The sequence below is a fragment of the Lissotriton vulgaris genome, chromosome 1_1 (assembly GCF_964263255.1).
Source record: "Lissotriton vulgaris chromosome 1_1, aLisVul1.2, whole genome shotgun sequence".
Lineage (NCBI taxonomy): Eukaryota > Metazoa > Chordata > Amphibia > Caudata > Salamandridae > Lissotriton > Lissotriton vulgaris.
The window spans coordinates 1,012,305,812-1,012,328,821 of record NC_141685.1 but is presented as its reverse complement, the minus strand read 5'-3'; the positions used below and the strand labels follow the sequence as shown (position 1 = coordinate 1,012,328,821).

The following is a 23,010-nucleotide window of genomic DNA, read 5'->3' as shown; positions in this document are numbered from 1 at the left end:
ACCGCCCCTTGCTGGTAAAAAGGAGAACAGAGTCGTGTCTATCGATCTGGTAAAACCACAAGCATGTGGCCTATAATCAACAGTAGGCCCAGTGGACTCCCAAGAAACAACAGAATACCCAAACTTGCAACAATCCAAGAGGTTCAAACTGAAAGACTAATCACATTCGATCAGCCTGCAGTGCACAATGAAGGACTATGCAATAATGCCATGGAACTCGTGCCTCTTGAAACACAGATTGAAACAGTTCGTCAAGAAACAACACCAGTCTACACTAATGTGGCATCAGAAAGTGCTACCGAGAGACAGATTGAAAGAACAATCCCATCAATTGACAGAACTGCCTCTGGTTATTTCATCAACTTCGACAACTTCTCTGAAGATTTTAACGACCCCGAAGCGATGCCAGAAACAAAAAAGTCTTTTAAAGAAAAAGCAACGGAACTCTTTCATCAACTGAAGGAAATCTACCTAATTTCCCCTTGGCTAGAGTTCTGGTTTGGTCTAGGTGTATTTTTCCTCCTGCTTTGGCTCATCATGGTACTATGTTTGGGAAAATTCATTGAAGGAAAATATATTACAATGGACACAGCAAGTCAGAACATCAACCTAGTCCTGAAACCACACAGATCATCCCACGTGAAGAAAAGAGAACTGTCAACAGTAAATGTCACAGCAATTCCAATACCTGGTGGGGTAGTATGGGAGAAAACAGACTATGAGATCTATGGTCCGGTCGAAATCCTGAAGTATCCTCATCAACTAAAGGTTTCCTTAAGTGACTTTGTGACACCAAGTACATTCTCTGATGATTGGGACTTTAACAGTATTAATGACATGATGTCTGATTTAGTAATGTCAGCTAGATTCACAGATCATGATTATTTACAAGGTTCATCTAGTTATGAGCAGTTATTCTGTTACACCCACTATGGGGATCATTACTTGCATAAATCTGCACAGCCTAGAAATGTTTTTATGTATAATCAATGGGAACATTGTTCTACACCACCTAAAAGCAGTTCTAAAGCATTTTTTGAGAAATTCAAATACTTCTCAGGGTTTAACACCAGTGATGCAGAAACGTTTTATTATAAACTGTTAGATAAAACAGGAATGAAAACAATGCTGACAAATTCTAAATTGATATATTCAGAAGCATTTTATGACAAAATGATGACATTTGGTTTTGATTATTGGAAAAATAATATTGAAACAAAAACAGTTTGGGGTACAAAAGATTGGCAGGTGCAAGGCAAAGAAGCACTATTTAGAACCTGCATGATACCAGAACAAATGTTGTTTTTAAATGACACAATACACCAAACATCTTGTCTTGGCCTAGCTAAGATCAAAGACCTTAAAACACCGTCTATTCCAAAGCCAATACCTGAGAATACAACCACAGATATTGAGTTAGACGTGTCACAAATTTTACATTTCAACAGAACACATCCTGATTGGAACAAGTGGTTAATCTGGCCTACAGACACAAATAGCTGTCAAGATAGATTCCTGAACAAAACACAGGGGTTAAAAATGACCAGATTAGACTCTAGATATTCCCAGAGACAACATCCAGGGATTATAACAACATACAGTGTAGGGAAACTCTGCCTAGAATGGCTAACTACATCCACACTGGCTGAAATTAAGCAACACTTGTCTTTATTAAAAGATGGTGCTGATTTGCGCGATTTCATTCTTGGACCACGCAAACAGCGTCAAAAGCGTTTCATAGCGACCAGTATCTATGCTGCTTACAACGAGGCTTGGAAAGTAAAGCAAATTGAAACTGCTGAAAAAATACGAGAAATTGATCGTATTAATTTGGAGAAATCACTTTCTGTGGTAGACAATGGGTTAACGACTCTGTCTTCCAGAATATATTCTTTGGACAATATTGTATCCTCTGCCTTTGATGTGATAGACAGAGATTTGCTAATGTTACAACATGGCCAGTCTCAATTACGCTCTATTATAGAACTAGGCTGGACGCTGCAAAATCTTCGTTCAGGCTATGTGCCTTGGCGTTTAATCAACACAACGTCATTATTTTCCAGTTTTAACCTTACTGATAAACAGATCAGTTTGGCACAGAAAGGAGCAGACTATACAATCCTGAGCATCGAAAAACTCGAGAGATTACCATTGACAATGTCAGAGAGTCCTGTCATTGAATGGATAATACACGGAATTATCACAATTCCGATTACAACTTTCCGATTTAAAAAGTGCCTTGAGTACATACCTGCTGGCCAATATGAACAATTGGGTAAAGGATATGTTAAATCTATATGGAAATTACCATACACTCATTCTTGCTATAGTGACGGCGACAAAAATGTATTTCTTAGTGGAAACAACTGTAAACACTCACTAAGTGGTATACTTTTGTGTCAGGGTATTAATTTACACGGAGCATGTGATGGAAATTCAAACAACCTTTCATGCCACCAGCTAGTCACACCTGCAACTCAGATAGAGCCCTTCTTTATGCAACTCGCAAACGGGAGTTACATTCTTAGAACGGATCACAGGTGTTGTGGCCTCGCGCCCGGAAAAAGTTATCTAGAACAAGTAACGTCCATGGTCAAATGTTGTATGCAAGCATTGTTCCCGAGCGGGCCTCCAGACATAGTGACTCCCCTCTGGCCTCGTCTGAATCTCTATTCTATACGAATTGATACATTAAGCAAAATGAAATCTGTGCTTTTACAGACAACAGTGCCTATAACGTCATCTAAAGAGACGTATGATCTTCTAGTCGCAAGGACGGCTACTGAAGTCCATGGCCTTTTATCAACAAATTGCCCCGTGCATTTCGTAGAAATGTTCAGCCAACTCCTTAACATGTCTAGTGCAACAAGCATCCCAGGCATATTTAAGACAGTCTTTACGGGACTGCTAACACCCTTCCAGGCAATTTTGGGAATCTTTCCTAATTTTGTGCACTCCATTTTTGGCGGCATTCCACTATTTTTGGGACTCGTTGCAGGGATTCTATTTTTGACCATCCTGCTACGTTATGGCAAGCCTCGGCTCAGACATAGCTCCCATGGGAATGGAAGAGACAATCCTAGCAATGCGCTACAGGGACAGGATAACTAACGTCCTCGGATTGGCCAGGCTGAGAGATCTAAACATGACCTGGTTCCTTTCATTCAGACCGATATGGCAAAATTGCATTTTACCTGTGCTACGGTGTATGCTTTGCGGCGATGAATGCGTGTTGGACATCTGTCTTTCACTTCCATCAGCAGTACCAATGGACGTCGATACTTTGCTCAGTCCAATAACGGCTCACGCATTGTGTTGTCCCCAGCGGCTACCAATCCTGATGACGGCATTCGTGGAGACTCCTGTACTACAGCCAAGTGGTAACAGTGGAGCGAGTGACAAAAGCAACATCATCCAGGTACAACGTTCTGTGAGCATTGCTGGTCCTGCCTTCGATGACAGCAATCATTCTCACACCGGCCAAGTTACAGCGCTATCTAATTTGGTTGAACTATCACCTGATTTTGTAGACCAATTCTTTGCGAGCCTGTCTGATACGATGTTCTCACCCATAGAGAAACAATAACTTTTGAAAAGTTTTCCGACACACAGTGTTCCCATGAACTCTGAATTCGGCCTTCAGTTTTGATCAACAAAAACTGCCAGGAGCTTTGGAAATCTATTTTTCTTTGAATTGGACAAATTTTTTAAAATATTGACCCTCTCTTTTTGGCACGAATAATTCTTTGCTTAACGTAAAAACTATTCTTAGAGAACAGAAGCTTCACACTTCTATTTCTAAACACATCTAGAGACATAACAACATAACACCAGCCTCTAGCACACATGTTATTACTATGCATTTTTATGTGATGATTTATCTCGCATTTCTTCTGTCAGAGATACTTCATGTGTAATTCTTTATGCATAATCGTTCATTGATTTCATATACAATACCTTTTGAATGATTACTATGCTTTAAAAAACGTACAGTACCTAAATTCCATGTATTACAAGTACGCCTATTTCAAATGCATTTATGTATTTTGGGGTGGGCAATGTTACACATGCATCTTATTGCTTAGTTTTAGTAATTTTGATGGACATGAAAACGTGGAGTGGGTGTTGCGTGCTTATCTAGGTTCCTGATCGATACTGTGACCTTATGCCCCTATTCGGCTATAAATCCATTTATTCCCTATATTGGCATAACCGTTCAAGTGCGATTTTCTGAAAAGTCATCTCTGGCCTCACACGAACAGAGCCACATTCCAGCATGACTCTCTGCTACTTCCTTTGCGACCAATTAGTGCAATGACAGAGCAGCAGTCACTATCTGATATTCCTAGATAACACTCCGAGTTCTTCAACAAGATAAAAACTCAGCAGACCTGGAAATCCCCGCTTGCTATGTTTTGATTAGTAATAGAACTCTAATGAGCAACTGATAACTGTCACTTCCTAGTGACATCTTTAATTGACGTCTTATGTCCAGCAAACTTGCGTCAAACCCGGCACCTGTCAGGTATAAATATTACCAACGTTGCCTTAAGCAAGAGAGAGAGATACGAGCTGCGAGTTCGTTGCCTGTTGCTGATGCCAGCTGCCTGCATGACCCTGTGTTGGTAAAAACTAGCACTCTGTCGCTGCAGCCTGCTATCCTGTGGTGGTGAAGCTGCTGATTACCATTATCGCCGCTACAGTGCGAACTATGGTGCAGTACACTTGAGGAGCCGAGCAGCCGTCCTCTGCGAAGACATCCAGCCGATTCCAGCTGCCCGCGGATGCTGTCACCCCTCCTTCCTCGACGCGCTGAGAGAAGCCGCTGCATTTCTCGTGCAGAGAAATCCAGTCCCGGCGCTTCCGGTTTACCCCCGCGGGTGACTGGGATATCGAGAGAGACCCCTGAAGGAGATACCAATCCTCCATCATTCTATTCAGAGGTATGGTGTTGACTAAACCCTTAGACGAGAATTCTTGAAACAAACCTTGGCAAAACCAACTTAACTTAAGCTACTTACTTACTCCCCCTTTCACGTGTTAGGCTTAGGTCAGGCACACTGGGGTAGGCTTAGTTAGAAGCACCAGTTGAGTATGTTAGCCTAATGTATATATGACTGTATATATGTTTTATTACTTTTAAACCATTGTATGGCTAAGAAACCATATCAATGCTTTTACAGTTCTATTTCGCAATACTTATCTTACTATACGTACTTTTTATAATAACAGTTATTGCAATTGTGGCAATACATTTCTCTTGTACGAGAAGAAAGACTGTTCAATAAATGTTAACCTTTATTGATACACGCCCGTCTCTCTATTCTCTACATACTGTGAAAGTAAACTGCACTAGACTGACTGAGTGAAATATATGTCCATTGTTTCACACGACCCTAGAGATCGACTCTTGATCTGAGGAGCAAAGTTGTCATGTTGCACGGTTGTTGGAAAACTGAATCCCTTCTTGTCTGTGCCAAGGAAGCTGATCACTTCCTATGCAGAGAAGAAAGTTTCCAGTGACCTCTGAGCTAGTTGGTAACACAACCCAATTAAGTTTAGCATAGTCAGTGGAGGCCTGGAATATCCGCAGTTCCACGTCGATACTACTGTTTATGTTATTCCAATGCGCAGGGCCTAGTGGGAAACTAGGAACTACACTACACCATCTGTTCCGTAAACTTTAGATACGGTCTTTGTCACCAGTATGTGCAGCCGCTTTTTTGAGCAGCTCCTCTAATTTTGCTGGCATTACTGTCTTTAACACGCAGATCTCCTCCGCATCATTTCCCTCGATGACAGCATCCGCACAGTAGGTTGCAGCTCATCTATTTACGTAGGACTAATTTGACAGGTACCTTTCTGCTGTATCTAACCCCACAAATAAGACAGTGAATGAGCGCCAGTTTATTAATTATACTTTTATCACGCGTCCTTCTGTATCTGGCAGTTCTCAACCTTGGCCGGATTCACAGATATCAGAAAACCCCATCTCAGAAAGGCAAGCGGAACCTCTACCACAGGTAACCATCCGCCTGGGCCCTTCCTGCTAAACTTATCTAAACAGAGAGACGTTCACATCTCGGTCTCTTTATCATTTTTATCTCTGCTCCTAGGCTCCCCCGATACTATTTAATCGATGAAAGCACTGCGTCTGTGATAATCAGCCATTTCACCCACGAAGGACTCTCCGTATTCCTCCAAGGACCATTTATACGAACAACTAGTCTGTCAAATCCAATATGGCAATTTAAGACAGGTAAATGCTTTGTTCCCTTTAGTTCCCCCTATATACTGGGCATGTTTAACATTCACTATCTGGAACATTAACACCGCCTACTCTTTTTCTTTTTCTTCTTCTTTTTCTTCTTTGCCATCTTCCACCAGCACTTCCAGGCAGTTAGCCTTACATCCCGGACTATTCTGACCTTTGTCTCTGTGAGAACCTGCACTATTCCCACTAAGGTATAATACTGCTCCCCTATTACAAACTATGTGTGCCCTCTTTCTACTCTTCCCACTAGGATATGCAGTGTAATGCACAGTCAGTTAGGATCAATATCAAGTGCCCCTTTGTTCCTATACCATGTGTGTCCCCTTTTCTACCCTTCCCACTGGGATACGCACTGTAATGCATTGTTTAATGTAGTTATCCATATGTATAGTAAGTTAGGATCAATGTCAAGGTATTGTGTATATAATCATGTAGATATAAGGCAGAATAGGCCACACACTGTATATAATTGTAGATATTAGGACAGGCATGAGCATTTATAGGACATTGTTGTCCCCTTTTTCATCACTGTACAAATGTGCCATGTGTTTTCTTCTTTTTTCTTTGTTTTTAATATGTAAATACACAGGACAATATACTGACACTGACATGCTTTACTATTTTTTTGTGTACATAGGTTCATTTGGATATTTGCATGGCTTCCTGATGAAGGCCCTCAGCCGAAACGCGCGTAGTTGTTACATTTAGCCATGTTTTTAAATCACAACGATTAGTGTGTCTAAATAAGCTTCCATACAGTTCCTAAATAATGAATGCCATTGAAATGTATTGAACTGTACCGTGAACACAATTGTATATTACTGTACATATGTAGATTTACCATCACATGTATAGTGGAGGCATACACACAGAAAAACCCAAAACAACAGAAAAAATGTTTGTATTTTAACCACAAAGAAACCGTTTCAATTTAATAAAATAAAACTTATATATTTTTGTACCATGCACGGTGTTCACTTATAGTTATTGCTGTCTCTTGTCAGGTCTTGTCCTTCAGTTAACCCAGTTCCTAATTATTCTGTATTTCCAAACACCAATGATGAAACCAAGCACCTATGTTCCACAAGGTCAACAATTAAGTTGCTGGTCCACGCCCCTTCTACGTTAAAGCACTATGCAAAGGTGGCAATAATACTGTCTAAAGTTCTGAAACTTTACACTGTGAAGCGCGTCAACAGCAACAAAAGTCTTTGAAAGGGTCGTTCTGTGATCAAGGGATAAATATGAACACTGGAATATAGATACGGCAAGTTCTCCAAATGAAAGGTTCCCCCTCTCTGCAGGTAGTACGCCAATTATATGCGCCTCCTGGTGCTTGTAGATGGTGCTCGGCAGGCGCTGTGCCTGCTGGGGCTTGTGGTTCCCCTGGCCCGCCCTCCACACTACGGCAGCACTCCAGATGACCAGGGAGGCGTGCGGCGGGAGACGGGATGACCCCTACGGCAACAGCGAGGCGGCAGGTAGGCAGTCCGAGCAGCTTTGCTGCAAAAGGAAACGTGGCACGGCAAGTTCTCCAAATGAAAGGTTCCCCCGCTCTGCAGGTAGTACGCCAATTATATGCGCCTCCTGGCGCTTGTAGATGGTGCTCGGCAGGCGCTGTGCCTGCTGGGGCTTGTGGTTCCCCTGGCCCGCCCTCCACACTACGGCAGCACTCCAGATGACCAGGGAGGCGGGAGGCGGGATGACCCCTACGGCAACAGCGAGGCGGCAGGTAGGCAGTCCGAGCAGCTTTGCTGCAAAAGGAAACGTGGCACGGCAAGTTCTCCAAATAAATATAGATACAATTTAATCCGAGAAATGGATGCTGAGGACATTCCACTTGATGTCGCAGCAGTCTAAATAATGAGTATTTCTAAAATGTTACAACATGTCAACGTTAAATTAGTTTGTACGTCTGCCCATCTGTGCCTCACTGCTTAGTCAAGTGACAGAACAAAAACAAAATGATTCGCAGATGATCTCAAAATATGAATGAGTCTGAAGACTCCCATCTTCTCATAAGGAAATTCTTGTCGTCGACCTCAGCATGGTTGTAATGGCTTGTGTGAGCAGTCTGACATCTTGGAAGATCATAATCTGGATGTGTCTGGAGCATCACTGGTAAAAAAAATATGTGGGACATCACTTGAAGAATGCCTGCGGCATCACTAGCGAGAATGGCTGTAGCATCTTTGAGGACAAAGGCTAGGCATCCCTGGGAGAAAAGCTGGGGAATCACTGGGAGAAAGTCTGGCTCATCTCTTATACCTGTAAACGCTTAGAGAGACTTTGGCGCCGAAGTCAATCCCCCCAGTCAAAAGCACTTTTTAAACTTTCACAGAAAACTTATCATTTTAATCTGAAGACAGCAAGAATTACGTTCATATCGAATCAAATTGAGAACGCTAATAACTCGCCTAAAGTGCTATTTGACATTGTGAACGAGTTTGTGTCACCAGCGGCATGTAAGCAACCGTCCATAGAATCTCAGGACCTATGCGACTCACTTGCCGGGTTTTTTCAAGATAAAATTAATTTACTCCAAATTTCTAGACCTTGCTCCCACCCTTCCTCTATCTGACAGTCAATTAGTACGAACGGACTGCACCCTTACAAGTTTTAGACCAATTACTTTAGCTGAAACTCTCAAATCGCTTGAGTCCGCGAAATCGGCTCTCCGGTGGACCTCTGCCCTCCTAGAGTCATGGCCAACAGCGGACCCCACCAACAGCGGACCCCACCGACCTCAAGAATTACCGCCCCATCTCGCTTCTCCCGTTTCCAGCCAAAGTCATCGAGAAGACCGTCAACAAGCAGATGGCCGCCTTCCTCGAGACGAACGGATCCCTCGACCCCTCACAGTCCGGCTTCCGAGCCAAACACAGCACCGAGACCGCCCTCATCGCCGCCACCGATGACATCCGAGCCCTGATGGACAATGGAGAAACAGCGGCCCTCATCCTCCTAGACCTCTCCGCGGCATTCGACACGGTCTGCCACCGCACCCTAGTACGGCGCCTCAGCAACATCGGAATCCAGGACAAGGCGCTGGAATGGATCATCTCCTTCCTCGAAGGAAGAACACAGCGAGTCCGCCTACCACCGTACAAGTCAGAGGCCTCCGAAGTCATCTGCGGCGTCCCCCAAGGATCATCCCTGAGCCCCACCCTCTTCAACGTCTACATGAGCCCCCTCGCGGCCATCGTACGCAAACACCACCTCAGCATAATCTCCTACGCCGACGACACCCAGCTGATCCTCTCCCTGACCAACGACCCCGCCGCCGCCAGAGCCAACCTGCACGAAGGGATGAAAGAGGTAGCCGAGTGGATGACGACCAGCCGCCTGAAACTGAACTCGGACAAGACGGAGGTCCTCATCCTGGGCTCCTCACCCTCCGCCTGGGACGACTCCTGGTGGCCTCCCGCCCTGGGCACCGCACCCAAACCGACAGACCATGCACGAAACCTGGGCTTCATCCTGGACTCCTCCCTCTCCATGACCAGGCCAGTCAACAGCGTCTCCTCGGCGTGCTTCAACATCCTACGCATGCTACGGAAGATCTTCTGGTGGATCCCCACAGAGACCAGGAAGACCGTCACCCAGGCCCTCGTCACCAGCCGACTGGACTACGGCAACGCCCTCTACGCCGGGACCACCGCCAAGCTCCAGAAGAGACTCCAGCGGATCCAAAACGCCTCAGCCAGACTCATCCTCGACATCCCACGATCCAGCCACATCTCCGGACATATGAGAGACCTTCACTGGCTCCCCGTCAACAAGAGAATCACCTTCCGCCTCCTCACCCACGCACACAAAGCCCTACACGACCAAGGCCCGAGCTACCTCAACAGCCGAGTCAACTTCTACGCTCCCAAACGCCACCTCCGATCAGCCAACCACGCCCTCGCCGCCGTCCCCCGCATCCGAAGAGCGACTACAGGAGGAAGGTCCTTCTCCTACCTGGCCGCCAAGACCTGGAACTCCCTCCCGTCCGACCTGCGCCTGACCCAAGACCACCTCTCCTTCAGGAAGAAGCTGAAGACCTGGCTGTTCGAGCAGTAGCGGCACCCCCCCCCCCCCCCCCCCAGCGCCTTGAGACCCTACGGGTATGTAGCGCGCTTTATAAGTGTCACTGATTGATTGGCACTTTTGTCTCGTTCACTAGCGCCTACTATAGAGAAAATCTTTAATCTATCAATCTCAGAGGGCGACATTCCGGTCCCCTGGAAGGAAGCTTTTGTCCATCCCATACTAAAAAAGACAACGGCCAATCCTTTAGAGCTGAGCAATTATCGACCGATATCGCTGCTCCCCCTTCTGGGTAAAGCACTTGAGAGCATGATTAATCGACAGCTTAATCTCTACCTGGAATCAAACTGCTTCTTGGATCCCTCGCAGTCCGGTTTCCGTCGAGGCTTCAGCACAGAAACCGCTCTCTTAGCGGTTACTGACTCCCTGCGGATGACCGTAGACGCAGGAAGATCGGCAATCCTGATTCTCCTTGACCTCTCCGCAGCCTTTGGTACCATCTCACATGTCAGGCTGCTGGAGAGGTTAAGAGCTATCGGTATCCAGGGGCTAGCCCTGAAGTGGCTACAAAACTTTCTGACAGATAGGTCCCAGACAGTCATCATGGGCTCCTACCAGGCAGAAAAAATGTTGTTGGACAAAGGCGTTCCCCAGGACTCCTGCCTTAGCCCCACCCTTTTTAACATCTATATGGCACCGTTGGCTAAGGCAGTGGAAGCCCTGGGGTTCGAAACTATCTCATATGCCGACGACACGCAATTGTTGTTTAACATCAGCCCCAATCAGGAGGCGGACAGATTGCGCTTTGCCACAGGGATCCGAGAAATTTCCAACTGGATGACTAACAATTTTCTCAAGCTGAACCCAGGAAAGACGGAAGTCATGTTGCTGGGTAAGGCAGCGGCCATCTGGACCAAGGACTGGTGGCCCTCCCAGTTAGGCCCGCGCCTGTACCGACAGAGTGCGTGAATAATTTAGGTATAAAAATCAATTGCTCTCTCTCTATGCAGGATCATGTAGCGGCTGTGGCCGGGTCCCGTTACTTCAGGCTAAGACAGCTTAGGAAAACCTTTCCTTTTATTCCATTAGAAAATCGTAGAACCCTGACGCAAGCCATGGTTATTAGCCGGTTGGACTACGGCAACGCCCTTTTGGCAGAAGTTGGGCTGACTTCTCTTAAAAAGTTACAGGTCATCCAGAACACAGCTGCCAGGCTGGTCCTGAATATGCCTGCAAGATCCCATTTGCTACCATTATTGAGAAAGCTACATTGGTTACCGGTAAGACAAAGATCCACCTTTAAAATCTGTTGCTTGACATTTAATGCCCTACAGGGTTTGGGCCCCAAATATCTGCAACACAAGCTGGTAAAATACAATCCGAGCAGTACTCTCAGATCCAGCTCTCAACTACTACTGCATGTCCCTCGAATCAGACGACACAGAGCAGGAGGCATGGCTTTCTCTTATCTAGCACCTGTCTACTGGAATAGTCTTCCTATCTCCCTCCAAGAAATTCCTTCTTATCAAAATTTTAGGAAACATCTAAAAGCTTTACTTTATTAAGGCCCCTTCCTTTCTGCCTTTCTCTTTGCCCCATGGTTTTTCTCACTTGAGTTGTGTTCCAAGTAAGCGCTGAGATGCCTCACGGTGAGTCGTTGCGCTATATAAGAAAGTATAACATAACATAACATATTATTTAATATTTATATGACCATCCCCCCAAATTCCTCGATTACATCTTTTCGATTTGAAACTACCTCTTATGGCATGCAGCTGTTTCTACCAACGGATAAAGCATCCTTTGGCTCTAAGATTAACTTTCAAAATTTTCTATGTGTAGTCATCCAGTGGATGCAGTCCAATCATTTAAAATGCAATATTGACAAAACTGAGATCGTGTTCCTCGGTAAGTCAAACTCCAGGTCAATGGTGGCCTCCCTCGGTGCCCCCCCCCGCCCTTGCCTGCTCCTGATGAAGTGGTAAAAAATCTTGGAGTAAAATGTGATGCTTCTTTGTCCTTCCACCCTCAAGCTCTTGCAGTAGCAGGTATGAGTTTCAATCTAATAAGATCAATGAGAATTGTTTGTATCTACTGTCGTTGGTTGCAAGGAATACAATTGCTTTTGCCAAGATAACCCTCTATGCAGGTTCCTCAGAAGAAACTATCCATAAACTTCAGGTTGTACATGCAGGGGCCAGACGGGTAATGCAAATTCATAGATGTTCATCTGCTTCAGCAGCTCTGAAGCCTTACAATGGCTCTTCTAGTCCCCCTCTTTTAGACTAAAAACTGTAGGTGGTAAAAAAATTTCAGTTCTAGGCACCAAGACTTCCGGGTCACTTAAGATGTATTGACTCTGAAGCCCAATGTAGGAAGCAGCTAAAGACCTGGCCTTTTTCAGCCTCTGATGCATTGCTTTATTCACTGATTCTTTGACCTAGTTTCCTTTGGAGATTATTTCATGCTTGACTGAGTCAGTTCTTCCGCACAGCACCAGGATGCCCCATGGGGGCGGTAGTGCACTTTCAAGTGCCAGATTCATTCATTCATTCATTCAAAAACGTCTGCAGAATCACTGAGAAAAATGTCTGAGCATCACTGGAGAATGCCCGGGGAATCTCTGTGGAACATTTCTGCAGCATCACTGCAATAATGACTGGTAGAAGTTAGAAGCTCTGCGATATCACTGGAGGAAACGTGCGTGATCACTGAAAGACAGCCTGGGACTTCACAGTGGAGAAAGTCACGAGTATTACTTGGAAGAATGTCCTTTATGGAGTTTAGCCAAAATAAAGAGTGCATATAGGTAAGAATGGATGTGGATGTGGTCCGTCGGCTAGACTGCCGACTTTGGTGCTGGAAACCAGAGTTCAAGCCTCACGATTCGCGTCCACATCCTGTGATTCTGGGCAAATCACGTAGGCTCCCTGTGCCTGAAGGTGTGAGTAACCGGTGATCATGTAAAGTGCTCCAATACCTTCGGGTCGAGTTCGTGCTATTTAAATATGCAAAATAAAAAAATGCACATGTCTGCAGCTTTACTTGAGAAATGAAGCATAACGTGGGGAGTGTGTTTAGAGCAACACTCGAAAAGGGCTGAAACAACCCGGCGGAAGGAAGTCAGGATCAGTGGAATTGGCTAGCAGACGACAGCAGAGCTTTGCCATTCACAGCTCGACAGTCAAGGCCATTTATCTGGAGAAGGTTTAGCCAGTTGTTTGTGTTAGTTGACATTCTCAAGACATTTCATTTCCCACAATGCACTGTTATGTTCTTGAAACACCTGGACTGGAATTTACATCTGGTGCTGAATGCCGCACAACTAGAGGCTACGAATTCGACAACATGTTTTCAAGTCCACTGGAACCAAGAGTTGCTAATGCCAACCTTCCAGATCCAGAGTCTCCAACCTTCTCCGTAATAAGAACTACTTATGTTCAATGAAAATCATCCACATTGCTAATATTATTGGTGTTGTCCGAGTGACCACTCCAGATAAGATTACAGCCACCCTATGCAAAATTACGAGCAGGGAGCACTTCTTTGCCTCAGACAGGGTTGTTAGCAGTAATGTAAAAGTTTTTTTGCTAATTCGGAATGCCTCTACATGGGTAATACATAAACGCCAAATAAGTAATGCCCATGGCACCACGGTAATAATAATAATGTTTCCCCATTACTTCCTGATTTATTACTCATATATATTCGGAATTTATGAGTTCTGAAAATACACACATTTTCTTCTCAAAAACACATTTTTAAATTTTTGTCTACATATATTATTTCAACCCAGAAAAAGCTTCTAATTGAGTAGGCTGGGCTGCACACGGGAGAGCTTCTTACAGGTAGGTGAAGAGCTACCACTAGCTCCCGAGCTACTCGTTGGAGAAGCCTGTGTCTAGATGCTGTGAATACACAGCCAGAAACTACATCTCCCAAAACACGTTGCACTGAACTACTAGCAACCATCAAGGTGGGATCTGCAGTCTTTAAACTTCCTGATCCTGGACTCAAGCACCTGGAAACTATGGTTCCAAGACAAAGGACCCTTTATTCCCAAAGACCTTTAGAACCAGGCGACTGCAGCACCTGCTCAGACCCAGAGGGGCAGGAGGGAGCACATTGCTCTAGGCATGACGCAGAGGTTCTTCCCATTGGCTTGTTAAAGGTGTCTGCCACCAAGCTTGTGCTTAGAAGACAGTGTTCAGAGTCCTTTAAATTGCAATTGGCTGTGAATAAAAACCAGTGCAGATGCCCTGCCAGAGTTTGGAGCTAACTGTAACACAATCACTGTGGTGAGATGCCATTTTGCAGTGCCTTGTAATTCCCTCAGTTCTCGGGCTGTGTTCTGCCTGTATTACACTAGTGATATCATGAGCGGGCTGGGATCTTCCAGTAGTGTAAGTATAATTCCTTGAGTGTGGACTCCGCTCAGTATTCATTCAGGCTGATGCTGCTTGAGGACAACCAGTGCATCAATTAGAGGAATGTCTCATCTCTTTACTTCTAGGGAGACTCATTGGGGATCCTTGGGGGAAACTGCAACATTCATTATGGTCAAAGAGATTCAATCATCTAAAGTGAAAGTTTCAGATTGGGAGACTCCATGGTCTGGTATGGTGGTGCGCAGAGCGGCTGAGTCACGCTTACCTGTTTTGGGCAGCCTTGGTGGAGCTCCTGACAACTTCCCTTCTGCAACAAAGAGCAGATGCAGCCAATCATTATGCTGTCGCAAAATTCAATGTCTCAAGACACCAGATTTTTCAACATGCAGCCTTGCCCAAACACAAAAAGCCACTCTCCATTCATCCCCCAAAACCAGTGAGCCTGAAGTGAACTTGCCTCAGAAATGCATACCTCAGATTTGCCGCTTTTACACTTCTGCAGCAGAGCTGTCAGGGTTAAATTAGTCACACAGCATACACACTTGACTGCAAAGCAATCTATCTGTTCACACAGATCTTACAGCCTCGCACCTAAATAGAGTTATCCCCTGATTGCACATGGTTGTACATCCTTGCTCGTATCATAAAGCTGCTCCTTGTATCACAATGACTGTGGCAGGATCACCCATTATGCTTCATGTGGCTTTGGTTGGTCTTCTTGTGATCTATCTGCACAGTATATAGGATCTGATGATAAGTTAATTTTTTCTCCTAAATATCATGCATGTCCAGCGTTGGTCCTCGAGAACAGCAAGTAAGCCAGGTATTCAAGATACCAACTGACCATGTGAATAAATTCCAATCAGTATGTACATTTATATCATGTGTATATCTTGAAATCTGGCTTGGATCCCTCTAGAGACGTAGTCGAGGAATGGCCTTTGAGGCTTTAATACTTTTGGGATGTTGATTGAGGGTAGCAGGATCTCACACCACATGCTACCAATCAGACCTTTACATGGTTGGACATACCTGCCCCACAAAGTATGTTACACGCACGGGCCAAAGAATAAACAGTGAGACATGACTCTGTAGTGAAGGTACTCAGGTCTGGTGGAAGCGTATGGTGCTTCCTAAGTGTCACTTCTCTATACAGTAGTCCCACACGCCATGTACTCTCTCTTTATTACACACACAATAGGATTGGCCTAAAAGCATTTCCTTTCTAAGTGACATGTTCTAAAGCCTCCCCTCCGCTGTAAGTTTGGTACAACCTTTGCTAGTTGTTGTGATACCTGCAACATCTCTGAAAGACTTAGACAGGGGTGAGTTGGAATGGATCATTGAAAGGAGTGGAAATTCTCAGAGTAGAGCCTGGTAGACATGATGAGGTAGCTTAGGAGTGAATTTACTGACACACCCGATGGGCAATGTTAGACGAGAGTCAGCTGACACAAGCGAAACGAGTGGCTGGAGAAAATAGGCTGGCTGCAAGGGATTGAATACTCATCTGCTTCCAAACTAAGGCTAGGGTGTTAGTTGCTATTCACACATCCAACGTCTTGGTTCTTGCCTCATTCAAAAGACCAGACAATGACATCTTATCCAAATAGACTGCATCAATATCTCTAAGAGATCCAAGGGTGGAGCCCCTTCAAAAGAGGGCATTTCATTGCATAGCAACACTCAAAAAAACAAAAAAGTAATGGGTGGAATGCTTGAATTAATCTCAGATCCTGGCAATTACCTGAGCTGCATTCCAGGCCATCATTTTTTCACCATCTATCTATCCCACTCCATACAGAGACCAGCCTACAAGCAAGAAACTTGATTCTACTCCATTAGGAACAATCCAGCCCGACCTGCCAGGCTAAGTACCCTCTAGGTGGCAACACAAGCAACCCGAGATTGGTGTACGCCCTGCGGAAAAACTCCTGCCTTGCCTGCACATTGTTAGAAGCCATTGATAATTTGCAGAAATGTAAGCCTAGAGAAAACACTGCGAATGGTCCTATGGTAAAATATTCACTGTGGACAGAAAAATAAAAACATGTAACTGCTTCATGCTTAGAAAGGAAACATATCCTTGGGAAAGGAACTCAAAATGCTGTCTTACTGGTTTTGGGCGGCCTCGGCGGGGCTCCTGACAATACCCCTCCTGCAATAAAGAGCAGACGAGATGGATCATTATCCTGTCCCAACACCAACTAGCTGAGACCCAGCCATTTATACTGTCAGCTTTTGTCCATTCATCCATAACTACTTAAGATGAGGCAACCTTATCTCAAAAATACAAACTTCAGATGGGTCAAATGGTACACTCCACCAAAGAACCCACTGTACATCGCAGACCTCCTGTGTATTACTCAAAAGAACCACGTCTAGACAGCAGTATTTGAGACACTTAGTCGGGAGATACGAGCCCATACGTACTCGGAGGTCCACCTTGGAAGCGCACTATGAATTTTAATGGTGAGGGCTTCACCGCCATGGATGGCAAGTTGAGGCAGCACTGTGCTCAGCTCTGAAAATGGCTCCAGTCCAGAGAACTACTGCCCATGCCAGAACAGTCTCAACTCTCAAGATCTTCATTATGTAGAAGCCTTTCCGCAGACTTAAGTTTCCCTATTCTGAACGTCGCAGAGTAACAGCATTGAAGGCAATGGGCTGATATGATGGGGCCATTGAGCACTGAGGAGCCCAGGATATAAAAACACTTACAGTGTAAGAAAAGAGAGACCCTTTGTGAAAGCCAGAGAGAGATTTATCACATATAATATTTTATAATGTAGGCTTCTTACAGATGTGTACAATGCATCTCTTATTGGAAGCATTTTTGGACAAGAGGACGTTCCAAAGCTTAGGTGGTCTTCTGCGCTTTATAAGGTTGATGATGATGACAATGAGGTGTAATGACATCACAATAACTCTTTATACTCACACTAGCTCTCCTGCAGAAAACAGTTGTTCTGAGGAGACTTGTTATAGAAATCATAATATAGAACTTGAATATCACACATAGAGAGTGTAGGTGCCTTGGTTTCTATTGGACAATGTTTCCCACAATGGGGGTAGGTCGCAAGCCAATTTTTGGAAGGTCATGAAATTCCAAGCAATAAATAAGGATGCCTTTTAATTCTGTATTTATCTTGTCACATTTGCTGTGTTTCAGAGAGAGAGAGGGGTAAAATGTCAGACCATATCTTCTGACAAATCGCTGCTTATTTTTAACTTGGTTTGGTATTTGCAACCTCTTTTCACCTTGCAGTCAGAGAAAGAAAAGTAGAGAGAATTATGTGTAACCTGTAAATTAAATGTTCACATTCCGCAGTCAGGAAAGCAAACATTATGCTCATATTTTTGTAATTCTGAAGTGTGATGGAAATAAAGATTTTAATAGGATCAAAGCAAATCAAGACACTTTACTTGGTGAGGCACGAATTATAAATATTCACTGAAACCCGATTTCCACACATTATTATTTGTGTGCAATATCGTTTTTTCAGTCAAACTGTAAATCTGTGCAAACGTAGTGGCCATTTCAATGGAAATGCCCTACCACACGATGATATAGTTAAATTGAAAAAAATTGCCCGCCTCATGTCCATTAAAGCTCGGTGAGTCATGAATGTTTGCTGTTTTAAAAATTGGGTCGTGGTTTAAAAGGTGTGGGAAGCACTGCTGTAGGAGATTTGGATCCCTATCCCTTCATTGGAACATAATCTTTCTGGGGCATCTCTCTTCTTCCATTCATTCATTCCCTACTCTTTTTCTTGTCTTTCCGTCCTATCATATTGTTCTCATTCATTCCAATATCTTTCCCTTCTATCTACCTTCTCACTCTAGTGATTCACCACTCATCCCCATAAGGTCAACAGAGAAATTTGCTCAAGGTCAACAGAATGGTCATCAAATCACATAACCTCAAACCCTCGTTATTGTCATCCCAGGTCCCTTACATCCAGCGGCGCACTGGGCAAAGACACTGGGAGGGACTGTGGGGTGGCCTACTTACCGAAGGATTCCACGGGGATGGGTTGTTTGGGGATTTCCTGCTGCTTCCAACTCCCATGAGTCTTGACCTTCAGGAAGTTATTATAGATGTTGTCACCTTTGAACGATAGAAGTCAGAAAACAATAACAGGAGAACTGCTAATGTCATGAAAGTAGAAAGACACTGAGAGGACAGTGGGACGAAATTGACTTTTCAGATCAACTTATCTGATCTAGGACATCATGGACTATGCCTTGAAGAGTCACATGGTTAGCTGCCCACGTGGGGAGGCCAGTGAGCGATATGTACCTCAGTTTTGCAACAGGCCGGGGACATGAAAAATAGCTTCCTACGTGTGTTTAGAAGTCAAGAATATTACCCAACCCTAATGACGCTTTGAATACATTTTGACTGGATTTCAGTGTAAGGTTCTTAATTTTCAGGGACGTTGCATTGCAGGATCCATGCAGCAGGATTCAGAAGATGTAATGTGGAGGAGAGGTAAACCTAAGTTGCACATGTTGGTGTCAAAATGTGTGTCAATGGGTGCTAAGGGCAGCCCATGTTTCATGATGCAGTTTGATTAATGCACAATACCTCCATTTAATGTCTGTTAACCAGACATATTGCTGACAATATACACAGAGTGGGCTTTGGGTTTGTCCCTTTCAATCAATGACTTTCTTTGACTAGACTATTTCAGCCATTTGGTTGAGACTTTGTCAATCACTAGTTGGCTTGGCGCAGTGGCATATTCATCCGTCACCTAATTCTATTGGTTTTAATAATATTTGTTTTCAGTGCTCATGCTGTTGCTCTCTTTACTATTTACTAAATTTGCAAGTACAGTTCAGAGGTGCTCCTGTCTGTTGGAAAATGGCTCAGAATGGCTGGGGAAGAATCAGCCACGTGGTAGGTGTGCCTTGTGTGTGACTGACTCTGCCCCAGCTGTACCTTCTTGTTGCCTGTCCCTGGGAATTCCTTTGAACAAAGACCTCTGGTGACAGCTATGTTAAAAACTAAAGAAAATGGAAGGTTCCCGATGTACATTATGGATTGAAAGGAATGAATCGTTACCTTTTTATAAATTATCTAGATTCCTGCTGTTAATAGGATTCAAACAGAGTAAGTTGATTTGAGTGGACTTTGGGCCTTTTAAAAAAGATTTTGCCAAAAGGCAGCACCGCAGGCCTTTCTGCGGCGCTGCCCGAAGGGCAAAAGAAAGGGGCAGGAATGTGCTGTATCTATCAGATAGGGCGCATAACTGTCCTTTTCTCCTGTGCTGGCACACAATCGGCTACCATGCGCCAACGCATGTGGACACACCCTATTGCCCCACAGGTTCAGTCTTGTTATCCCTTCACCAGAACTTCCTGTCCTCACTGCCTCCTCAGATTAATGCACAGGGGTGAGAATATATATTCTTTCCCCACCCTCATGGGTCTTTGGTTTAATCATATCATGGAAAATTCTGAGACAAAGAATAATAGTGAAGGACAGAAGTCAGTAATCTGTATTATAGTCAATGTCAAGGAAACACCAACAAACGACCTACCAAAATGCATTGAAGAAACTTTGTAACCAACAAAATATTTTGACAGCAGTCCTCCAGTTACAGCCCCAAGATAGTTTATGAATTTATCTAAGATACCCATATCTTCACTTTGTAAAGTTTCACATCTGTTTAATTTAAATTCAGTGCAATCCACCTCCAGCTGCACGTGAGCTGGTCTCAAACGCCTTTCTAGTCTAAGACTCACGACGACTGATATGAGTTCCAAAAATAATTTTGTTCATATTCTGGTAAAAATACCTAAGGCCCTCATCTTGGTACAGAGGGATTTGTTGTGGATTTCCAATTCCAGATCGTTTTGATTTTAAGGCATTAAAAATGGTAGATCTAATACTTATGGCAGTATCTTGTTAAGCCTATATTGTATTGTAGTGCTGTTAATCTAGTGCTTCATACCACCGAAAAGGCACGGAGGCGCATTTGCGGGCAGGTAGCACTGTATTCCATGGGAGGTCTATGGATGGAAGAGCATGCATTTGTATTGCCTGAATTTTTTGTGTTGTGATGCTGTACCTACAGACCAGCTTTGTGGTCTCCATGTCTTTATGCAACACACTTATACATTAATTTGAATCACAGAGAAGTGAGCGATAGGACACTTAAGCAGTGTATGAATGGAAAGTGTGAGAATGCGTTGTGGCCTTTGTGGGAAGTGTTGTGGTATCATGTGTATTTGTCAGAGACTGCTCATCAATGTGTCAGAGCAAGCACACAACTTCACCTACACGTGGGTGGAGGACAAAAGTGTGAGAAAAGATGTAGTTGTGTGTGCATGCTGATACCTACAAGTTCTGGACCGTACTCTATCATCAGCCTTTCTGGTTTTCTGGGAAACTCTCTTCTTTTGAAGCCGTACTCTATCATAACAGTTTACACCACATTGAGTATGGATATAAGAAGTGCCTAGAGTTGAAGGAAGGCTACCCTCTGGTCTCTGATCTTGCATCATTTGCAGTATATGCTTAGAGCAACAGAGGATCAACCAGTAAATGAGAAACAATACTATATCCCTGAGGAGCCCTCTCGAGGTGCAGTAGAGCACGACCCATAGGTATTATGTATTTATTTATTTATTATTTTAAAAGTTTTATATAGCGCTGGCTAGACCCAGAGGTATCAGATCGCTTTACAGAAGCATGAGCAAGGCAACATATCCCAGGAGCAATGTATACAAACAAACTACAAAAGGGGATGTGAGACATCCAATAATGTATCCGGATCAAGGCAAAAATCTAAGGATCAAAAAGGTTACATACAGTTAAAAATAAGGATAGTGTGACAGAAGGATACACAATTAAATATGCAAAGAAACATTTGTAGTTACAGAAATGAGGTCAAAATAATTAACAAAGTTAGGGGTTAAAAGGTGCAGGCTCGGCTGGAGCCAGCATTAACAGAACACTGTAAGGAAATTTACAGAAGTAAGGTTAGAACAGAAGTAACTGAGGGACCATGAGGAGCAAGGCTAGTATTATTTATCCAGTCATAGTGTATACTCTGCTGGGTTACCATATAGAGGCAGAGGAGCATCCATTATCCAATCAGCCGTAGTGTGTGCTCTCCACCCAAGTCTAGCAGGCAGCAGCCCATTGGAGCTGGCATGGTACATGCTCTGAAGACAAACGATATGTGGTATCCTGAGCACTCTGTAAATCGATTCAATGAATGTAACTTTAACTCTTCAGGTGGGTGCCCTGGTCGTCGCACGTAGCCTTAACGTGCCTTGGAAACTGCAATGTATGTTGAAGTTAGGGTCACTAACTTCTAGACTGGGCTCTCCAAATTCACACGAAAACACTGTTTTCTCATTGCATTATTTACTTTTAATTGCAGTTCATATTGTTTTCAATTTTGATTCTTAGATTAAATCTTTACTGTTGATGTATATTTCCAACATAATAACATCTTATGCTGTCTGCACAATAGTTGAATTCATCCAAAGTTTTCAACGTTTCACAATACCCAATGCATTTCGGGTCAAACCATAGCCAAGACCCTTCGTCGGGGGTCTGAATAAGGGAAAACAAACAGGACCAAATTAGTCACCCTGCCACATCAACAAAAATATAAACGCCTAGCACTGACAACGAAAACGGAAAAAGAGGGTGCCTTGGAAACCCAGTACAGCCCAAGCTTCAACTCTAAATAGGTTGACTCGATGCAAAACAAACGAGCCCAAGGAGGCTCCACCATACGAAAAGTGAGAAGATCGTACGCATTACTGTTAGGCTGGAATATACACGCGCTCACATAACAGTTCACAGTAAAAAACTTACAGGTTTGTACGCGCGTGGACGCTTCTATGGGAGTCTGCTGAATAACCATAGTCTAACAAGCTGCGTGCTAATAGGGAAACTGCATATCACATGATCGCGGTAGTAACCAATAGCGTTGCAGCTAAACGGTCACATGTACTGAGTGCGAAGGCTTCAAAACAACCATGAGAAACTGGCGCGATGCCAGGACTGAAGTGAAGGCATAACAAATTAAAATTAAAAGCGTAAACATAACGTGCATTATCAAACCCGAGTGGGCTGATGAAATAACCAAAATCAAAGAAAAAGATATTAATTTACGAAATTTCAAGGCAATTGAACAAGTTCAAAGGGGAAACCAGGATTTGAAGAACAAGTCGATGCATTATAGGACCCACGCATATTCTATGCGATCGTTCAACCCGATGGGCTGGGCTGAGTTCAGTTTTTTCATCCAAAAGTACTCTGCTTTAAGTCTTTGTTTAACGGGATCC

General features: G+C 43.9%; 1 protein-coding gene across 2 annotated transcripts in view; it reads right to left on the bottom strand.

The window, feature by feature from the left end:
- Positions 1 to 23,010, bottom strand: part of LOC147748414 (hepatic lectin-like) — a 156,058-nt gene that overhangs the window by 124,388 nt on the left and 8,660 nt on the right. For both annotated transcript variants that reach the window (XM_086961264.1, XM_086961272.1), the window contains exons 2-4: positions 18,710 to 18,805; positions 16,811 to 16,852; positions 14,960 to 15,001 (exon numbers count right to left, since the gene is read on the bottom strand). In XM_086961264.1, the coding sequence (XP_086817390.1) occupies positions 14,960 to 15,001; positions 16,811 to 16,852; positions 18,710 to 18,805 (180 nt within the window). The remainder of the gene's footprint in view (positions 1 to 14,959; positions 15,002 to 16,810; positions 16,853 to 18,709; positions 18,806 to 23,010) is intronic.